The sequence below is a fragment of the Littorina saxatilis genome, linkage group LG11, assembly GCF_037325665.1.
Source record: "Littorina saxatilis isolate snail1 linkage group LG11, US_GU_Lsax_2.0, whole genome shotgun sequence".
NCBI lineage: Eukaryota > Metazoa > Mollusca > Gastropoda > Littorinimorpha > Littorinidae > Littorina > Littorina saxatilis.
In genome coordinates this window covers 39119731-39141180 of record NC_090255.1, presented here as the reverse complement: position 1 = coordinate 39141180, position 21450 = coordinate 39119731, and the positions used below count along the sequence as shown (strand labels likewise).

At 44.8% G+C, this 21450-nt stretch overlaps 1 protein-coding gene across 1 annotated transcript in view; it reads right to left on the bottom strand.

Moving 5' to 3' along the window:
• LOC138980435 (DENN domain-containing protein 3-like) overlaps positions 1 to 21450 on the bottom strand; it is a 56012-nt gene that overhangs the window by 2191 nt on the left and 32371 nt on the right. Inside the window, exons 15-25 of the mRNA XM_070353314.1 lie at positions 20237 to 20373; positions 19732 to 19892; positions 17825 to 17929; positions 16930 to 17104; positions 16284 to 16414; positions 14302 to 14467; positions 13588 to 13784; positions 10309 to 10436; positions 9628 to 9773; positions 7749 to 7885; positions 82 to 212 (exon numbers count right to left, since the gene is read on the bottom strand). Of these exons, the coding sequence (XP_070209415.1) occupies positions 82 to 212; positions 7749 to 7885; positions 9628 to 9773; positions 10309 to 10436; positions 13588 to 13784; positions 14302 to 14467; positions 16284 to 16414; positions 16930 to 17104; positions 17825 to 17929; positions 19732 to 19892; positions 20237 to 20373 (1614 nt within the window). The remainder of the gene's footprint in view (positions 1 to 81; positions 213 to 7748; positions 7886 to 9627; positions 9774 to 10308; positions 10437 to 13587; positions 13785 to 14301; positions 14468 to 16283; positions 16415 to 16929; positions 17105 to 17824; positions 17930 to 19731; positions 19893 to 20236; positions 20374 to 21450) is intronic.

The window sequence follows — 21450 nt, the reverse complement described above, 5'->3', positions numbered from 1 at the left end:
CACATACCCCCACCTACACATCTCTGATCCCTCCAACATCTCCCTCCCCCCCATAACATACACATAGAAAAAAGCACTTACCTCATCTGTGAGCACCAGGAAGCAGTCGAGCTGTTCTGGTTTGTTGCTTGCCAGGCTGTCTTCCGGCCGATACTGAAACGTCTGCAGATGATTGCCCTCCAGGTCCACCACCAGAATGCTCTCCCATGTGCCTGCCGGAATAGTGGGGACAAATAATAATAATAAACAAATGTGAGTACAGTGGAACCTCCCTTTTAAGACCCCCCAATTTAAGACCCCCCAATTTAAGACCCCCCAATTTAAGACCCCCAATTTAAGACCCCCCAATTTAAGACCCCCCAATTTAAGACCCCCTCCTTTTCCGGGAACAGACTACTTTCAATTCAGTAGGGGGGCGACTATCCTCAACCCGGCGGGTCCCCAGGTGGCGGATAGGGGAACGGCCCCCAGATATGGGGGCCAGCTGCGAATATAGAATAAGCAGTCCCGGACCAACTAGCGGTGTCTCTACCAGGACGGGGTGGGTTGGCAGATGGCACTGACTACCCTATAAATGCCCTACGTGTCCGATGACGGTTACACCATGCGGGTAAGAGCCGCATTAAAAGCTCTAGCCCCGGGGGTGGGACCCCCGGTAAGAAATCCCCCATGTGTTCCCAGGGTTAGGTTTTTGAGCCAGGAACTAAAGGCGGGGTAACCCCAAAAGAAACCTAAGGGCTGAAGTCGGAGGATCTGGGCCATCAGGTGCACCTTAACCAACCACAGATACACGCAAAAACGCAAAAAAAGCAAACGACAAGAAGAAGAAGACCCCCTCCTTTTTAAGACCTTGTTTTCTCAGACTTTTGTGTTCAAAACCTCTGTAAAATTACCCCCCATTTTAAGGCTCCCTCCTTTTTAAGACCCGATTTTCTCAGATTTTTTGTGGTCTTAAAAGGGGGGTTCCACTGTAATTTAAGTTTAACACCCTCACGGCAAAGCCAATAGGGGCATGTGAGACCGGAAAACTCGGCTTTGTATAAAACCCGGCTTTGGGGGAAAATGTGTACTGTAGAACGTCTCTTTTTAGAATCAAACAAGTCACGTAAGGCGAAAATACAACATTTAGTCAAGCTCAGTCGAACTCACAGAATGAAACTGAACGCATTACATTTTTTCTGCAAGACCGTACACTCGTAGCATCGTCTGTCCACCGCTCGTGGCAAAGGCAGTGAAATTAACAATCCAGAAAAGCGCGGTAGCGGTTGCGCTAAGGAGGATAGCACGCTTTTCTGTATCTCTATTCTTTTTAACTCTCTGAACGTGTTTTTAATCCAAACATATCATATCTATATGTTTTTGGAATCAGGAACTGACAAGGAATAAGATGAAATTGTTTTTAAATCGATTTCGGAAATTTAATTTTGATCATAATTTTTATATTTTTAATTTTCAGAGCTTGTTTATAATTCAAATATAACATATTTATATGTTTTTGGAATCAGAAAATGATGAAGAATACAATAAATGTAATTTTGGATCGTTTTATAAACAAATAATTTTAATTACAATTTTCAGATTTTTAATGACCAAAGTCATTAATTAAATTTTAAGCCTCCAAGCTGAAATGGAATACCAAAGTCCGGCCTTCGTCGAAGATTGCTTTGCCAAAATTTCAATCAATTTAATTGAAAAATGAGGGTGTGACAATGCCGCCTCAACTTTTACAAAAGACCGGCACGGTTGGCCTAGTGGTAAGGCGTCCGCCCCGTGATCGGGAGGTCGTGGGTTCGAACCCCGGCCGGGTCATACCTAAGACTTTAAAATTGGCAATCTAGTGGCTGCTCCGCCTGGCGTCTGGCATTATGGGGTTAGTGCTAGGACTGGTTGGTCCGGTGTCAGAATAATGTGACTGGGTGAGACATGAAGCCTGTGCTGCGACTTCTGTCTTGTGTGTGGCGCACGTTATATGTCAAAGCAGCACCGCCCTGATATGGCCCTTCGTGGTCGGCTGGGCGTTAAGCAAACAAACAAACAAACAAACTTTTACAAAATGCCGGATATGATGTCATCAAAGACATTTATCGAAAAAATGAAACAAGAAGAGCAAACGCTCGATCGAGTCACTTTCGCAGTTCTGAATATTATATGAGGCATCAGATGGACAGGAAGAAATTGCTATTCACAACACAATGAGTCACGTTCACATAAAATTTGAGCCCGGTCACTTTTATAGTTTCCGAGAAAAGCCCAACGTTAAGTTGTGTGTTGCCGAACAGAAAAGGCTAGTTATCTCCCTTGTTTTTCTGATAACGTTCGTAAAAGGCTACAGATGTAAATACTTTGATGTAAAGAATAATCCTACAAAGTTTCAATCACATCCGATGAACTTTGTCAAAGATATAAAATGTCTAATTTTTCCTTTGACGCTGACCTGTGACCTTGAAAAAGGTCAAAGGTCAACGAAACCATCGTTAAAGTGTAGAGGTCATTGGAGGTCACGACTAAACAAAATATGAGCCCGATCGCTTTGATAGTTTCCGAGAAAAGTCCAACGTTAAGGTGGTGTCTACGGATGGCCGGCCGGACGGCCGGCCGGACAGACTAACACTGACCGATTACATAGAGTCACTTTTTCTCAAGTGACTCAAAAAACCCATACCCAGGAACTCTCATGAAAAATTTCATAAAGATCGGTCCAGTAGTTTACTCTGAATCGCTGTATACACACACACAGACACACACACACATACACCATGACCCTCGTCTCGATTCCCCCCTCTATGTTAAAACATTTAGTCAAGTTTTGACTAAATGTAAAAACAGATAGATTATAGCTGCTAATGTTCCTAAATTCTCAATCAAACCATTCTCACGTTATAAAAATGCATGAGGCAGTGACGTGTGTGTGCTATGTGCGCGCGCGTGTGTGTGTGTGTGCATGTGTGTGTATGTGCATGTGTGTGTGTGTGTGTGTGACTTGCGGCGAGGAAGCTTGAGTGTATACTGCTAGTTTTCGTGAATGTATTTTTATACTTATGCTGTCCAGTGTTGTTTTTAAATTAATGCTGTTAATCAGTTTGTTGATGCGTATGTTGGTGTAAATGGCTGGATTGAAATGTTTCTTAACCGCAATGTCATCACAAATTCCCAACCTTGGGCAATTAAAGATTCTGCATTCTGTATTCTGTATCCTGTATTCGGCATTCGGTATTCTGTATTCGGTATTGTGTATTCTGTATTCTTGGTTTTTTATTCCCTCTTTTAAGACCTTCACAATCTGGGAACAGACTACTTCCAATTCAGTAGGGGGGCGACTATCCTCAACACGGGAACAGACTACAGTGGTCGCCGGTTAATATGACCGCGGTTAATATGACCAGCCGCGTATTATGACCAATTTTACCCGGTCCGGAATTGTCCTTCTTTGTTATGTATTAGAAAAAGCCGCTTAATATGACCACAACGCCGCTTAATATGGCCACATTGTTTCGAGAAAATGGCAACAAGTTCACATCTTTTTCAGTTTGAAATCACTCGGGGGGAAAAAATACATACGATTTTTTGAAAAAGGCAAAAAGGCGTGCGATATTTTCTTTCTTTTTCGTGAATGAAACTAAAGTGATCAGTGATCAGTGCTCAGTGATCTCTAATGTCGCGATCATTATTCTCTCTCTTTTATTCCCTGAGACTGAGCGTCATAAAAAAGGCAAAAAAGCGTGCGATCTGTTCACTGTTTCCCGTGAATAAATCTAAAGTGATCACGAACATTATTCTCTCTCTTTTTGGCAAACAGAGCACGAGCCAACCAATCTTTCAGTCTGATTCAAGAGGAAACAATGTCGAAACGAAAACGCCAAGATCGGACAGCCGAGGAAAAGCTAGAACTTATTGACAAATTTAAAGCTCTACCATCCTGTAGTATGCGTGAGAGTGCTGCACAGTTGGGCGTCAACAGAGGATTTTTGACAAATATTCTCAAGAATGAAGACAGCGTGAGGAAGGAGTGCGCAACGCAGGATTCACCGCAACGAAAGCGCCTACGACATGGAAAAGACAAAGATGTGGAAGATGGTCTTTTTCAGTGGTTCCAGAAGATGAGAGCAAAGAACGCGCCAATTCATGGACCATTGTTGTGTACAAAAGCAGAAGAATTGGCAACGGCTCTCGGACACACTGAATTCAAACCAACCGATGGATGGTTTTCTCGTTGGAAAGTTCGCAACGGCTTGACATTTCATAAAATTCACGGTGAAGCCCAAGACGCCGATTTTGATGCTGCTAAGACATGGAAAGACGACGTCCTTCCCAATCTGCTCGCAGATTATGCCCCATCGGAAATTTACAATGCTGATGAAACCGGGATTTACTTCAGAGCTTTGCCGGACAGCACATACGTCTCGAACAGTGAAAAGAAATCGGCCAGGGGGTTTAAAACGGCCAAAGACAGAATAACTGTGCTGGTGTGTTGCAACATGGTTGGGGAGAAGAAAAGGATGATGGTTATTGGAAAGTCGAAAAAACCGCGCTGCTTCAAACACGTTGAACCAACATCTCTTCCTGTTGATTACCAGGCTTCCAAGAATGCCTGGATGACCACCCCAATTTGGACCAGTTGGCTGTTGACGTGGGATAGACAGCTTCGACTTCGACAGTCTGGCAAAGTGGCTCTCTTGATCGACAATTGCACCGCTCATGCTCATGTGGCTGGATTGACTAACATCACAGTCTATCGTCTTCCACCAAACACCACCTCGATTATCCAGCCGTGTGACATGGGTATTATCCGATCTCTGAAAGCGTTTTTCCGCCACGAAATCCGACGTGAAATCATTTTGGCAATCGAGGGGTCTGAGCAGGTTACAGCTAATGTGATCACGAAACAAATGTCCATACTCGATGCAATAAACATGCTGCATGGCGCCTGGGAACGGGTGACAACCCAGACGATCAAAAACTGTTGGAGGAAAGGAGGGTTCTGTGAAAGAGAAAACGAAGAAGAAGATGTGGATGACGATGTTGAAACAGCACTCCCTCTCGACATGGCACAAGAGGAATTTGATCGTTGGGTGGGGGTTGACGACGGCGCATCTATCGTCGAACCCACAGATGAGAACAATGAAACCATAATGCAGAACATTGTGACATCATTGCGCCCAGGGACGTCATTGGATGAGACCGAGACCGAGACAGAACCTGAAAGTGATGACGAAGAGGAACCCCCACCCCCACCCCCAACAGCTCCTGAAATGAGAGCGCTCATGGAGAAACTGAGGTCTGGACTTCAAAGTCGCGGCTACAACATGGAGAAGTTTGGAGCCTTTGACAATGAAGTGAAGGATCTCCTCTGGTCTAGCACCAACACACAGACCAACATCCGTGATTTTTTCCAGGCCCCTAAGTGAACATTTGGACGTGTATATGCCGTTTCTTCCATTTACTTTTCATTCCATTTCAATTTCTTTTCAACGGACGTCATCTATAATGGCTACAATGTACAGTACACATATTTAATTTTGTGTTTGTTGCCAACAAGTTACATTTTCTTACAATTATGAATTTTTAAAAAGAAGTTTCGTTCTGCGATTTTTTTCAAGTCGTTTTCTCTAACATCGGTTAATATGACCAGCCGCTTATTATGACCATTTTATCCCGGTCCCAAAGTGGTCATATTAACCGGCGACCACTGTACTTCCAATTCAGTAGGGGGGCGACTATCCTCAACCCGGGAACAGACTACTTCCAATTCAGTAGGGGGGCGACTATCCTCAACCCGGGAACAGACTACTTCCAATTCAGTAGGGGGGCGACTATCCTCAACCCGGGAACAGGCTATTTCCAATTCAGTAGGAGGGCGACTATCCTCCACCCGGGAACAGACTACTTCCAATTCAGTAGGGGGGCGACTATCCTCAACCCGGGAACAGACTACTTCCAATTCAGTAGGGGGGGCGACTATCCTCAACCCGGGAACAGACTACTTCCAATTCAGTAGGGGGGCGACTATCCTCAACCCGGGAACAGACTACTTCCAATTCAGTAGGGGGGCGACTATCCTCAACCCGGCAGGTCCCCAGGTGGCGAATAGGGGAACGGCCCCCAGATATGGGGGCCAGCTGCGAATATAGAATAAGCAGTCCCGGACCAACTAGCGGTGTCTCTACCAGGACGGGGTGGGTTGGCAGATGGCACTGACTACCCTATCAATGCCCTACGTGTCCCATGACGGTTACACCATGCGAGTAAGAGCCGCATTAAAAGCTCTAGCCCCGGGGTGGGACCCCCGGTAAGAAATCCCCCATGTGTTCCCAGGGTTAGGTTTTTGAGCCAGGAACTAAGGGCGGGGTAACCCTGAAAAAAACCTCAGGGCTGAAGTCGGAGGATCTGGGCCAACTGGCGCACCTTAACCAACCACAGATCCACGCAAAAACGCAAGATGAAATGTCGGCGAACGACAAGAAAATGAAGAAGACCTTCAAAATTCAGAAAAAATTGAGGCTTTTTCAGGGAGAGAGCCTTCACATTGACAGGCACTGTCAACGCAATCTGAAAAATTGGGGTCTTAATGCCAGAGATGGCAGAAACGTTTTGTCCAATAATGCTGTAACCGTGTGCTGAAACACTACGATCACCTTGGGAAGCGAAGTGCAATCAAACAGGATTGAAAATGTTAGGGCTAATTTCTTAGCCCTATAAAAACTGTTATGCAAACCCGAAGGTTTCCATGAACATACAGACAATCGGAAACCACCAGACCCAATCACAAACAGACTTCTACAATCCACTGGTGTTGACTTTTAAAGGCCAACAACTCGGGTGCAGAGTCTGCTGTGAAAGGAGCGGTAGCCTCCCCTGTTACAATGCTTTGGGGGTTCTCAGCATTGTTAGGTACTTTAAACACCATAGAATCATTGTGTGATATCGTTTTGTCCAATAATGCTTTGGGGGTTCTCAGCATTGTTAGGTACTTTAAACACCATAGAATCATTGTGTGATATCGTTTTGTCAGTAACCGCTTTCTTGCAATAAAATGATCATTCTCAAAGTATCTTTATTAACATTTGACACCATGCATTTTAAAAACTTTTGAGGTGGGGGAGGGCAGGGGAGGGTGGAAGCAGAAATAAGCATGCTGATTTTAAATGGAGGTTCCAATATAATAATGCATTGCTTTTCTATAGCCTAAATACCAAAAGTAGCACTTTACAATAAGAAGGCCAAAAAAATGCTTCTTAAAGGGTCAATCAATAGGAAAATATGTGATAACTACACTGTATAACCACACCAAAGCTGCCTGTTTCTGAGATGCAGGAATCGATCGAAACATAGCGAACATATCTTAGCTGCTTTCGTACAAAAATAGCCAAAATATCGAAAGTGGAATTTCCTACTAGATACGAATAATAGTTCATCATATTTCTAGAGTGCATATATCCTGCTCAGAGCGCCGTACAATCACTGAAAAAAACACACACACACAACAACATAACAATTGCTAACAGTGCATTCTTACACATATCAATTCATAAAATATTGCACTATATATACATTATAACATGCACACTCACTCACTCACACACACTCACTCCCACACACACATACACACATGCACACATGCACACACTCACACAAAACACACACACATGTACACAAAGCACACACACACGCACACACACACATACACACACACACACACACACTCACACACTCACACACTGTATAACTGTTTAAAAGTAGGGATGACTCACCACACCACAGCTGAGCATCGCTCAGATACAGGGAGCGAATAAAACCTTCACGCAGCAAACTGAAGTTACACATGATGGTAAGCGTCTGGACCTCCCACTTAATGATGCTGCCGTCCACACTGGCGCTGAACGCAAACCTGATAATACGTACACCATGCACACCATTATTAGTTATAATGACCCCATAAATAACACACTACAAAATCCATTCTTGTTCTTCTTCGTTCATGGGCTTAGACTCCCACGTTCACTCATGTTTTAAGCACGAGTGGAATTTTATGTGTATGACCATTTTTACCCCGCCATTCAGGCAGCATACGCCGATTTCGGGGGAAGCATGTAGGGTATTTTCGTGTTTCTATAACCCACCGAACTCTGACTTGGATTACAGGATCTTTTCTGTGCGCACTTGGTCTTGTGCTTGCGTTTACACACGCAGGGGGTTAAGTCACTAAGCAGGTCTGTACATAAGTTGACCTGGGAGATCGAAAAAATCTCCACTCTTAACCCACCAGGCGGCAGCGGCCAGGATTCGAACTCGCATTAACATGTGCACAACCACTGAACATTTATCACAATGAAAAGTCCACATTTTTCTCATGGTGATACATGTACAACCATCTACGTTGGCATTGAATGCAAACCTGATAAAGCAGACATCATTACTTGTATCGCCTATCAACTACACAAACAAATATAAAATAAACGCAACAATATACATAAATCCAAAAACAAATTGACAGCCAACGTTCCAAATTTCAGAATAAAAAAACAAGAAAGGTAAGTTGTTGGAACGTTTGATTAGAGAAAACAAAACGTAACTTTCACAGATATTTGGACCAATTCTCGCATTGAGGTCAGGCATTGCACGTTTAAGAGAGTCAAAAGAATTGTCTTGTGTGAGTGTTTTTTTGTTTTTTGTTGTTGTTGTTGTTGTGGTAAACAGACCTGTTTACCCTAAACCCGAGGCAAAAGTACTTTCTCAAAAAGTTGAGTGTATTTTTCAAAAAGTTGGTGTACTTTGCAAGCAAAGCCATATGGGCTAGGGAAAATGTACGCGTGGGTGCAAACGTGTTTGTGTAAGAATAGCATGTCTTGTGAACACCTTCAGAATTTAACTCCTTCCAATACAACAGGGATAAAACAATTTTATTTACCTGTCAGTTTATAGCATTATAACCAGTGTCTTCCAAACAGATTGATAATGAAAAGATGAAGTTCGTGAAATAACATCCGTCTGCGGTTGACAGTGGCAAGTTCATTTTTACAATCATCTTAAAAAAACATTGCTTCAGGATTTGCTTTGCGGGAATGAACTTCATAATTCCTTGGCAGCTTTCAGCGGATTTCTTTGCAGCAACCTTGTCCAGGTGAGTTTTGGAAATGCCGCAGTGTCGTTCGATGTCATATTTCCCAGCATGGGCAACGGAGAATTCTGATTTACAATACGTGCAGTGTGCATGACTTTTTCCCATAGTAGATTCCACAATTCCTGGCTCTTTCTTATATTTCTCCAAGAAAATCTGCTGCTTCTGCTGTTTAGACTTGGTACAGTACGTCATCCGAAACTGACACATTTTACCGCTTCATTTTGCCACGATTGTCCAGACGATCGCACATGCCAACAACTGAACCTTAAGACTCGCTGTCATGGTTATCTCCCTTCGACCGAAACCAGTATCAGTTGTACCATCCCGTAATCAGCACACCAACACCGGAAAACGTATTCTAGACTTTTTCTTATGCGTATTTTGTGCGTGTGTCGCGTATTTGAGTACCGATAATAATTTGGCGTACAAAATACGCCAAAATCGTACTGGTAAACAGGTCTGTGTAAATGTTATTTTGTGTAAGTTATACCTCAAATTTTAAGGCTTACCGTCCATTCTCTGTGACAACCATATCGGTCACGAGATCTTGATGTTCGGTGAGAATCTTGTCGCAGGTGATGGTGGCGGTGTCGATGATGAAGATTCCTTGAGACCCCGCCCACACCTGCGTCTCTCCAACCGCGACAAGACACGCCTCAACGCACACACAAAGACAGGAGATAAGACAAGGTACACTATTCCAGCCTAATATGAAATCTCTCTCTCTCTCTTTCCCCTCTCCCTCCACCCCCATCTCTCTCTCTGTGTCTCTGTCTCTCTCTCTCTAACTGCTGAAGAGACAATAAACAATAACAACCTCTGCCTCTCTCTCTCTGTCTCTCTCTCTCTGTCACTCACTCTCTCTTTTTTCTCTGTCTGTCTCTCTCTCTCCCCTGTCTCTCTCTCTCTCCTCCTCTCTCTGTCTGTCTGTCTCTCTCCTCTTTCTGTCCTCTCTTTTTCTCTCTCTTTTTCTCTCTCTCTCTCTGTCTGTCTGTCTGTCTGTCTGTCTGTCTCTCTCTCTCTCCCTCTCTCCCTCCCTCCCTCCCTCCCTCCCTCCCTCCCTCCCTCCCTCCCTCCCTCCCTCCCTCCCTCCCTCCCTCTCCCTCCCTCCCTCCCCCTCCCTCCCTCCCTCCGTCTCCCTCTGTCTCCCTCTCCCTGTCTCTCTCTGCCTGGCGTACTGTCAAACATACCACTGTGCTCTTGGTCTGAACGAATGTTTTTTCCAGTGTCCAGTTGGTGGCGTCAAAGACCTTGACCTTGCCGTCTCCCATGCCGCACCACAGGCGAGGGGGCACACTGCTTTCAGATGCGTGTGTCGCTGTTGATGAATAATATAAGATGTTTGGTGGCTTGTTGACAGACCAGCTTTTTTGTTGGTCCAAGGGGACCATATCGTCTTTTGTTTCATCTTTATCGACCAAGGCCGAAGGCCGCGGTTGATAAATATGAGACAAAAGGCGATATGCTCCCCGAGGACCAACAACAAAGTGCTGGTCTGACAACAAGCTACCAAACATCGTTTTTGTCATCATTTTGGTTGTGCAACAAAATGCACAATGACCCACAGGGAGACGAATTTTTAGAATCCAACTCCGGGCCACAAAGCATCGTCACAGAAGCACGAGATAACACGTCAAACTTGTATGTGACGTCAAACGTAGCTTGTTGACGCTTTTCTTCCAGTCTGAAAATGTACAGAGCTGCGATCATACCTGTGAATTCAGTAAGTGTTGAGCATATTTCTTTTCTTTTGAGTGTTTATGACTTTTCGTTGTGGATTTTGCGATTACAGAGATAAGTTGCAAATTGACCATGAGTCGCCGCGGTAATTATCAACATTGATTGGGTCTTTGAGAGTGAATGCTTACAATCGTTGTCCTCGGAAACACAAATCCAAAGCTACGATGGTTCCACACATCAAACAATCAGCCTGATTGGCTTTTACTTTGACAATCCACGTTTCACATGAAAGCTCAAACCCATTCACCACCTCGAGTTATTGCATGGGGAACATGAGATTTATTTACCAGGTGTTTGTGAATGAAAACTCGTGAAAATGATGACAATACACATTACTTGCATTGTGGACAACAATATGACATTTTACACAGATCAAGACAGCCATATTTGTTCTCTTGGACAGCGCTTGAGGTTGAAATGAACAACGACTGTCCAGATCTGTGTCAAATATATTATTTTGGTCAGCAATACAAATAACATTTATTTATCAATTGATTTTTAGTTAGAATTCTTTTTTTTTTTTTACGATTGAACGCAAACAGGCATTTTTTCGGGATAAACTGTACCAGTAAATGCAAATTATCCCTAACTGCAGTCTGCAATGCACTAATGGCCGGGTTTAACGTGTTGACTAAAGTCTCTAAACTCAGTTCCTGCATACTGACTCAGAAGGTATCCTTTCATGGGAGGTGTCCTCTCATCCAGGGTTTGTACAGAGTTTTTGTTCTAATAGTAATATTCAAGGATTTGTTTGTTTGTTTGTTTGTTTGCTTAACGCCCAGCCGACCACGAAGGGCCATATCAGGGCGGTGCTGCTTTGACATATAACGTGCGCCACACACAAGACAGAAGTCGCAGCACAGGCTTCATGTCTCACCCAGTCACAGTATTCTGACACCGGACCAACCAGTCCTAGCACTAACCCCATAATGCCAGGCGCCAGGCGGAGCAGCCACTAGATTGCCAATTTTAAAGTCTTAGGTATGACCCGGCCGGGGTTCGAACCCACGACCTCCCGATCACGGGGCGGACGCCTTACCACTAGGCCAACCGTGCCGGAAAGGATTTGTTAAGGCTCTCAAGACCTTATGAAGATAAAATCAAGCACCATCTTACCTTTAAAGCTAGCAATGCATTGCTGGTTATCACTTCCAGATCACAATGAAGTGGGAGAGGCATCAACAGGACATCTGCATTCATTAAAGGGACTGTAGCTTACTGTTTAATGTTTACAGTGCCATTTTCAAATAATGAAACCTTGCAATTGTCTACTGTAGGTATTTGCTCTATAATCAGTCAGCAATGTTTAGGGCTTTTAAGGACTTTCAAGGACTTCGAAGGACCTTGGCAATTATTCAAAGACTTTCACTGACTTGAAATTGACCCCTCCAAATCCAAGCACATTCTAGGATTTCAAGCACTAACCCCGTACATGACAGGTACAGAGGAACCCTACCTTTTAAGACACCCCAATTTAAGACTCCCTCCTTTTCAAGACTCTGTTTTATCAGATTTTCTGTTCATGACCTCTGTAAATTTACCTCCAATTTAAGACTCCCTCCTTTTCAAGACTCTGTTTTATCAGATTTTCTGTTCATGACCTCTGTAAATTTACCTCCATTTTAAGACTCTTTCTTTCTTTCTTTATTTTGTGTTTAACGTCGTTTTCAACCATTCAAGGTTATATGACGCGACGGGGAAAGGGGGGAGATGGGATAGGGGAAAGGGGGGAGATGGGATAGAGCCACTTGTTAATTGTTTCTTGTTCACAAAAGCACTAATCAAAAAATTGCTCCAGGGGCTTGCAACGTAGTACAATATATGACCTTACTGGGAGAATGCAAGTTTCCAGTACAAAGGACTTAACATTTCTTACATACTGCTTGACTAAAATCTTTACAAACATTGACTATAATATTCTATACAAGAAACACTTAACAAGGGTAAAAGGAGAAACAGAACCGTTAGTCGCCTCTTACGACATGCTGGGTAGCATCGGGTAAATTCTTTCTCGTCCCAACCAATATGGGACTCCCCCTAACCCGCGGGGGGTTTCAAGACTCTGTTTTATCAGAGTTTCTGTTCATGGCCTCTGTAAATTTACCTCCATTTTAAGACTCCCTGTTTCAAGACCTGATTTTCTCAGATTTGTGAAGGTCTTAATGGGGGAGGGGGGGGGGGTTCCACTATACCACTGTAATAATCCTGAAAATGTTGCTCACAGCCTGGCGTGTAGAGCAAAACTTCGACGGTCTTCCTCGTGCGCTGTCAGACGTTCTGCTTATAGCCTTTGTAAATTAACATCCATTTTAAGACTCCCTCCTTTTTTGGACCCGATTTTGTCAGATTCTTGAAGGTCTTAAAAGGGGGTTCCACTGTAGCGCTGCACTAATCATGCTCACAGCCTGGGGTGTAGAGCAGAATTATTAACATTATTTAATCATGCTCACAGCCTGGGGTGTAGAGCAGAACCTCAATGGTCTTCCACTCGTGCTGTCCATGACTTTGTACTTGTTTATTTGAGAATTGTTTAATGAATTTTGTTGTAAGGCGCTTTGAACTATGTTAGGATTTGCACCATATAAATACAATCATTTTTAAAATTAGTATTATTATTTACTAATTATACTCACAGCCTGGCGTGTAGAGCAGAATTATTAATATTATTTAATCATGCTCACAGCCTGGCGTGTAGAGCAGAATTAGTAATATTATTTAATCATGCTCACAGCCTGGCGTGTAGAGCAGAACCTCGACGGTCTTTCTCTCGCGCTGTCCATGGTTGGGGTCGACACGATGCTGCAGGGCTTGGGACGTGTCCTGCGGCAGTTGGTGTCGACCCTCTGCTATGTAGGCCGAGAAGTAGCACATGCTTTCTGCCGACTGCGTCAGGTTCTCATGATGGGCCGTGTTCTCGTCCATCCCGCTGAAATGTGATCAAGGAACGTTTTGATGCAGGTGCGTGTGCAAGTGTAAACGCACACAAACACAGACACAGCGACACTGACACTGACACAGACACACCCCAATCCACACAAACACACACACACACACACACACACACACACACACACACGCACACACACACACACACATACCCCAATCCACACACACACACAACTACTCCCAACACTTATCTCCTCACACACATCCACCCACACCAACCCTATTCCCCCCACCCCCGCCCACTCACCTGGATCTCCAACACAAACCACACACACATACCTACCGAGATCCCCATCCCCCACCCCCCATTTTCACACACATACATACACACACACACACCACACACCCATTTCCACACCTCTTCCCTCACAGACCTGCGAATGATGGCGTCTACACACACACATACTTACCCAGATCCCCATCCCCCATTTACACATACACACACCACACACACACACACACACCACCACCATCTCCACACCTCTTCCCTCACAGACCTGCGAATGATGGCGTCCACCAGCAAGACATTCTGCTCGGCCTGTCCAATGGCGCTGAAGTCTTTGGTCGCCTCGGCAACCATTTTCCCCGCTCGCATCTCTTCCACCAGCATGGCCCAACAGTTGCGTTCCTCCTTCAGCCAGGCAGTGAACCGTATCTTGCCGTCTGGAATGGAAACAGTTCAACTGACACGGCTGTTCCAACAGCTTCATTTCTGCCTCCTTAGCTGCAGGCAGGCTGAGTTATTTTTAGCATCCTTTCCACCACTCCTCTATATTGCAGTGCTGGATCGCTCAGAGCCATACACAAAGAAGTACCATCTTCCGGTGTAGCGCAGTATAGCGGGGAAGCATTTGGGTATGCACCCGAGGTACGATGTGTCTGGAAAAACCTCCGCACGGAGGGGTTTTGCAGCCAGCGCAGCATAGATGAAGAGAGAACATTTTCTCGGCTCGCGCGGCAGCAAGCACTATGTCTCTAGACTATATAACAAGGAAGCGAGTTGAACAGTGTGCTGGCTGAAGCTGTTGGTAGCCTCTGCCTAGACTGTTTTTAACTGGCACTAAAATACAGGCCAGGAACAGTTGTGCTGAAGGACTGCTACAATGGAAACCCTTCTTTTACTTCAGACCCCCAATTTAAGACTCCCTTCGCTATGCAGGGGTGGGACTCTCTTGTGATGAAAAACGAGGAAATCCCTTTATTCTAGGTGGGTTCGGGGGCATGCTCCCCCCAAAAAATGTTAAATGGTACATTAAAATCTTTACAATCTGGTGCATTCTGAGACTAAAGTTCAACTCGTTTGGATCAGGTAAAAAAGACATTCTCCTCACCCCCCCCCCCCCCCCAAAAAAAAAAAACCACTTTCACAAAACAATGGTAACATTGTAATGGTGCATACTAAAGTAATGAACCATGTATCCATAATCCAATACTGGCAATAGTATGATCCAAGTGACGCCCCAATGCATTGAAGCTCAAAATGACTATTAGTTATCAGGAGTTTTCAGTCAGCACAATTTAACTCTCAAGCCTCCAGTGTTCTGTTCCATCTTCACTTCTCTCCATATCATTCAGTCAACACGTTATAGATACTGTGATGAAATGGGACGCGGAAAAATAGATTACCCCAGCTGAATTCGTAAGTTGTGTCCGCGGAAATCCGCGGATTTGCGGAAAAGTCCCACCCCTGGCTATGGAAAGGTGAAATATACGGAATATAACAGCTTGTCTGTGATCCTCAGGAGGGGTCGTTGTGGGCAGGTAGTTTCTTTCGAGAGATGGTCGCAAAGACAGGTTCAACTGTATTTATTATTTTCAGTACAGTTACCAATACCTGTATTTTGAGAACCCTCCAATTAGAGGACACCTCCCATTACAGGACACCTATATTCCCTTTGTCTACTATCCTAACCAAATCAAACGTCTCATTATAGGTTACCTGGAATGTAGGGACACTTTTGGCTGGTCCTTTTGGTGTCCTTTCATCACAGGTACCACTGTACCAAACTACAGACTCTAACCGATATTGCTGATGACCAGAGCGTCAACAGCGTAAAGAAAGGAATGGATCTGAAGCTTCTCGATAAAAGGACACCTGCAATGTAGGGACATTTTTGGCTGGTCTTATTGGTGTACTTTTATCACATGTACCACTGTACCAAACTCTCTTACCGGCATCACTGATGACCAGAGCGTCAACAGCGTAAAGAAAGGAATGGATCTGAAGCTTCTCAATAAAAGGACACCTGCAATGTAGGGACATTTTTGGCTGGTCCTATTGGTGTACTTTTATCACATGTACCACTGTACCAAACTACAGACTCTAACCGATATTGCTGATGACCAGAGTGTCAACAGCGTAAAGAAAGGAATGGATCTGAAGCTTCTCGATAAAAGGACACCTGGAATGTTGGGACATTTTTGGCTGGTCTTATTGGTGTACTTTTATCACATGTACCACTGTACCAAACTCTCTTACCGGCATCACTGATGACCAGAGCGTCAACAGCGTTGAGGAAGGAATGGATCTGAAGTTTCTCCACATGTGCGATGTTCCTCAGTTTGACAACCTCCTTGACAGTGTTGGGGCCGTCCTTCAAAAAGAAGATCCTGTGCACAAAACAAAACGAAAAACTAATACACTTTTGGAAGTACAGTGCAACCTCCTACTAAAACATCTGAAAACCCGTGCAAAAAAACAAGATACAAAAGTACTGTGGAATGTTCCTTTAAAGTGACAACATCGTGAACAGCATTCTGGTGGCGTCCTGTGCAGCAACAAAAAGAAAATAAACAAAACCCCTCACAAGTACAGTGCAACCTGCTTCTGAGACCTCCAAAAAACTCTGTGCAAAAAACTTTCAGAAGCCGTCCTTTTCACGACCCTGTTTTCTCAGATGTTCTGTTCATAACCTCTGTAAATTTACCCCAATTTTAAAACAAAAACCTTTTTAAAACCTGATTTTATCAGATTTTTGGAGGTCTTAAAAAGGGGGGGGGGGTGAGTACGTTCCACTGTACTGTCCATTTAAAAAACCTGATTTTCTCAGAATTTTAGAGGTTTTAAGAGGGGGGTACGTTCCACTGTACTACAAACGCTGACACATACACACACACACACTCACCTCTTATCAGTCAAGGCTATCCTGCCGTTGCCAAAGTCCGTCTTGATGAGAGCAGAGACACGCAGAAGATCCTCGTCAGTTCTAAGGTAGCCCTCCGGCACGGCCAGTTTGCTGTACTGCTTTTCATTCTCGTCGTACGCAAGGCTCACCATCTCCAGGGTGTAGGGGTCAACAACTGTGTGATGACAGTGAACATTATACATTATTTCTATTTTTGACCAAATTCAGGCAGATAGACAGACGCAGACAGACAGACGCAGAGACATATGCAGACAGACAGACGCAGAGACATATGCAGACAGACAGACGCAGACGGCATTGACAGACGCAGACAGACAGACGCAGAGACATATGCAGACAGACAGACGCAGAGACATATGCAGACAGACAGACGCAGACGGCATTGACAGACGCAGACAGACAGACGCAGAGACAGACGCAGACAGACAGACGTGCAGACAGATCACAGACAGACAGACAGACAGACGCAGACAGATAGACAGACAGACAGACGCGCAGACAGATCACAGACAGACAGACAGACAGACAGACAGACGCAGACAGATAGACAGACAGACAGACAGACAGACAGACAGACAGACAGACGCGCAGGCAGATTGAAATGCGCAGGCAGACGTCCGCAAGGCTCACCATCTTCAGCACGTAGGGGTCCACAACTGTGTGATGACAGTGAACATTATACGTTACACAGACTCGCCTCGATGTCAGAACACCCCCGTGTGCACGCATGTGCACGATAAAGAACCCAGAGAAAAACAACTAGACTTACATGCAGGTCTGTCACGATGGCACAGAGCGTGACAGAGAAAAACAAGACTCACATGCGGGTCTGTTACAATGGCACAGAGGTATAAAGATGAACAGCAAGACTTACATGCGGGTCTGTCACGGTGGCACAGAGCGTGAAAGAGGCGCTGAATGGTATCGTAGTCTGTCGCCATCTCCAGGAGTGAGACCGTCTCCACAAACTCCTCCAGGCCTGTCAACAAAAGGATTACGTAAAATAATAACATGACATATAAAAACTGTAATGTGAACGCAAAGATTAGAAAGAGCATACAGCTGCCAGACCCTATAACAAACATGACACTGTCCCCACAAACTCATCCAGACCTGTTGACACAGTGATGAAGTCGTCTTCTTCTTCTTCTTCTTCTTCTGCGTCCGATTTCAAAGTGATGAAGTCAAATTAAACAATAATAATTAAACCTTTGTAACCTTGCAACTGCGTAAAACACTAAAATTACCAATTGGAGGAAAAGCCAGTCAAAGAGGGGTGATCGAGTTTGGACTAAATCTTCTTCTTTTTCTTCGTTCATGGGCTGAAACTCCCACGTTCACTCATGTTTTTGCACAAACACCGTATGTACGCCAATTCCTAGCTACACACCAAAGTTCAGCTCAATCGACCCATAAGTACCAGAGATACAATCTAAGTTGGGCAGACAGACGAACAGAGGAACAGAATCAGACAGAGCAATGTGTATTGAGGTCTAACGAATGACGTCTCACAACGTGCGCGGTCGTCCTTGGCGGTCAAGAAAGCCGCCGCGATCATTGCGCAGACAACACTTCTAAACCGCCAATATTTTTTGCGCGCATCACGTGCTCCACATAAATCGGCCGGAAACGAAGCAATTGGGAAACCTGGATACACTGCCATATAAGGCGGTGTAAAAAAGAGGAGAGAAAAACTGCTGTTAAAAAGTAACACATGAGCAAGCACGCAGGCTTGTTCATCCAGGCTTACGAGTACGTATAAATGCAGGGGCGGATCCAGGGGGGGTGTCCGGGGTTTCCAGAACCCCCCCCCCCCCCCCACCCTCTAGCATAAAACAAAAATTTAAGAAGAGAAATTTTGTTTATAAAAATTGAAAAAAAAAGAAAATAAAGAAAAAACTGATGGCTCAGATTGCACCAGATTGCTCCATTTTCCTTGATTTTCCCATGCCCCCGGACCCCCCTAGGAGCCAGCCTTTGTCTTCTAAATGTCGGTTTTGGAAAGTAGTTGGGTAATTTGCTGGCTCAGGTTGCACCAGATCGGTCGATTTTTCTTGTTTTGGTCCAAATTTGTGTTCTTAAATATACTTTTTGGAAGGTGTATTAGGGGAAGTTTCTTGGCTCAGATTGCTCTATTTTTGCGCCCTCAACTAAACGCTTTGCATCGTTGAATTGTCCCTAAAAGAAATTTGGAAACCCCCCCCTTAAAAATGATGTAATCCGCCCCTGAAATGCCTCCACACACGTGATATATGCAACTGAATGTGCAAGACATAGAGAAACAGACGGGGAGGTAATGGCAGGGGAGGTAATGGCAGGGGAGGTAATGGCAGGGGACCACATTCATATCATCATTCTCTCTGTTTTTACATGTCTATCATCAGTCATGCACACACACACACACACACACACACACACACACACACACACACACACACACATACCCACACACTACACACACACACACGCACACACACACACACACCACACACACGCACACACTACACACACAGACACACACACACACACACGCACCACACACACGCACACACTACACGCACACACACACACACCACATACACGCACACACACAAACACACACACACACACACACACCACGCACACACCACACACATGCACACACTACACGCACACACACCACATACACACACACACACAAACACACACACACACACACACACACACGCACATGCATGCACACACACACACACACACACAAACACACACACATACACACACACACACACACACACCACTCACTGAGATCGTGCTCTGGAATGGTGACAGTGTCAACAAAACCTCTTCTCCTGATCAGGTTCTCGCTTCCTATCACCAGCTCCTGAATATGGTTAACTCCCTTGCGTCGCAGGATTTCCTCCCTTTCCGACTCCGGAATGGTGGCCAGAAGATCTCGACACAACCTAACAACAAATTAGCTCAAGGATTTAGAGGATAAAGTACAGAAGGTAATGATTCTGTCTTCATAGGATATGTGAATTCCCAATATTGATGAAAATGGGGGGTATCCACGTCCATACGCATACATACACACACATACAAACACAAGTACATGCACAAAACAGTCAAACACACAAACAAACACACACACAAACCCTCCCTCACACACACACAACCCCCCCCCCCCCCACACAGCTTCCCCATCCACTTTCTCCCCCCCCCCTCCCCCCCAACTCGCTATTCCCCCACCCCCCCCCCCCCCCCCCCCCTCAGATACACACCACGCTGAACAAATCACAAAACTTACTCCACAGGGAGCAGACGTGAGTAGGCCGACTGGATGGACAGCAGGTCATCTAGCGCCTTCATGGTGGACGACTGTGCCGCATAGAACACTCCACGCAGGTAAAGGTAGTTGGCTCGGATCTGGGGGTCACGGCATGTCTGGAGGTACACACAAACACACAGGGATTTCTCATTTGAGATCTTATAAAGTTTTCTGGTAGGAACAGGTAGTTGGTTCCAATCTGGGGGTCACGGCATGTCTTGAGGTACACACAAACACACAGGGATTTCTCATTTGAGATCTTTTCATGTAGGAACAGGTAGTTGGTTCCAATCTGGGGGTCACGGCATGTCTGGAGGACACACAAACACACAGGGATTTCTCATTTGAGATCTTATAAAGTAATCTCTTTTTCTGCATCTGAGGGTCACGGCATTTCTGAAGGGAAACACAAATACAAAAGCTAGTAACGAGGGGGCATAGCTAATAAAACATCGTGTACAGGTAGTTGGCTCGGATCTAGGGATCATGGCATTTTTTAAGCGAAGTACAAACACACGAGCCAGAGAGGAGGTGGGATAGCTCAGAAAAAAACTCCTGGTTACTAAAGGGTCACAGCATTTCTGGAAGGAAACACAAACACACAAGCCAGTGAGGAGGGGGGATATAAGCTCATACATACAGGTAGCAGATACAGACTCACTCATTAACAGACACAGGAATTTCTCATCTGAGATCTAAATAAAGTATTCCATTTCTCTGTATCCGAGGGCCATGGCATTGCTGAAGGTAATCATGGACACAGATGCCAGTGGAGAGGAGAGTTAACTCAGTGTGAACCAAGTCTTTTTCTGGTTTCAAAACCAGTTCGCCACTATCGGCATTCCGGTTCTACCCTTGGTTTAATGAGGATATAGAACTCCCACACTCAACTCTGTGCAGACTCTTTTCAGCGTTGAAACAGCCCTTACCTGTATTTACCGGCTGTATTGACAGCTCTCTGTGTGCCCTTGATGAATAAATGAATACACCACACTTAACACATTGTTTTCGTTGTTGTTCTTCTTCTACTTTTGTCGTTTCTTTAAGATTTCTTGCCCGTGAAGCAGTTTCTTTTTATTGTTTTATTTTTTCCATTACTTTATTGTCCTATAGCTGGGAAATTCGGGTCGCTTCCTTCCAGTGGAAAGCTAGCAGCAACAGAGTCGCGCTACCCAGGTGTCTGCGTTGTTTAG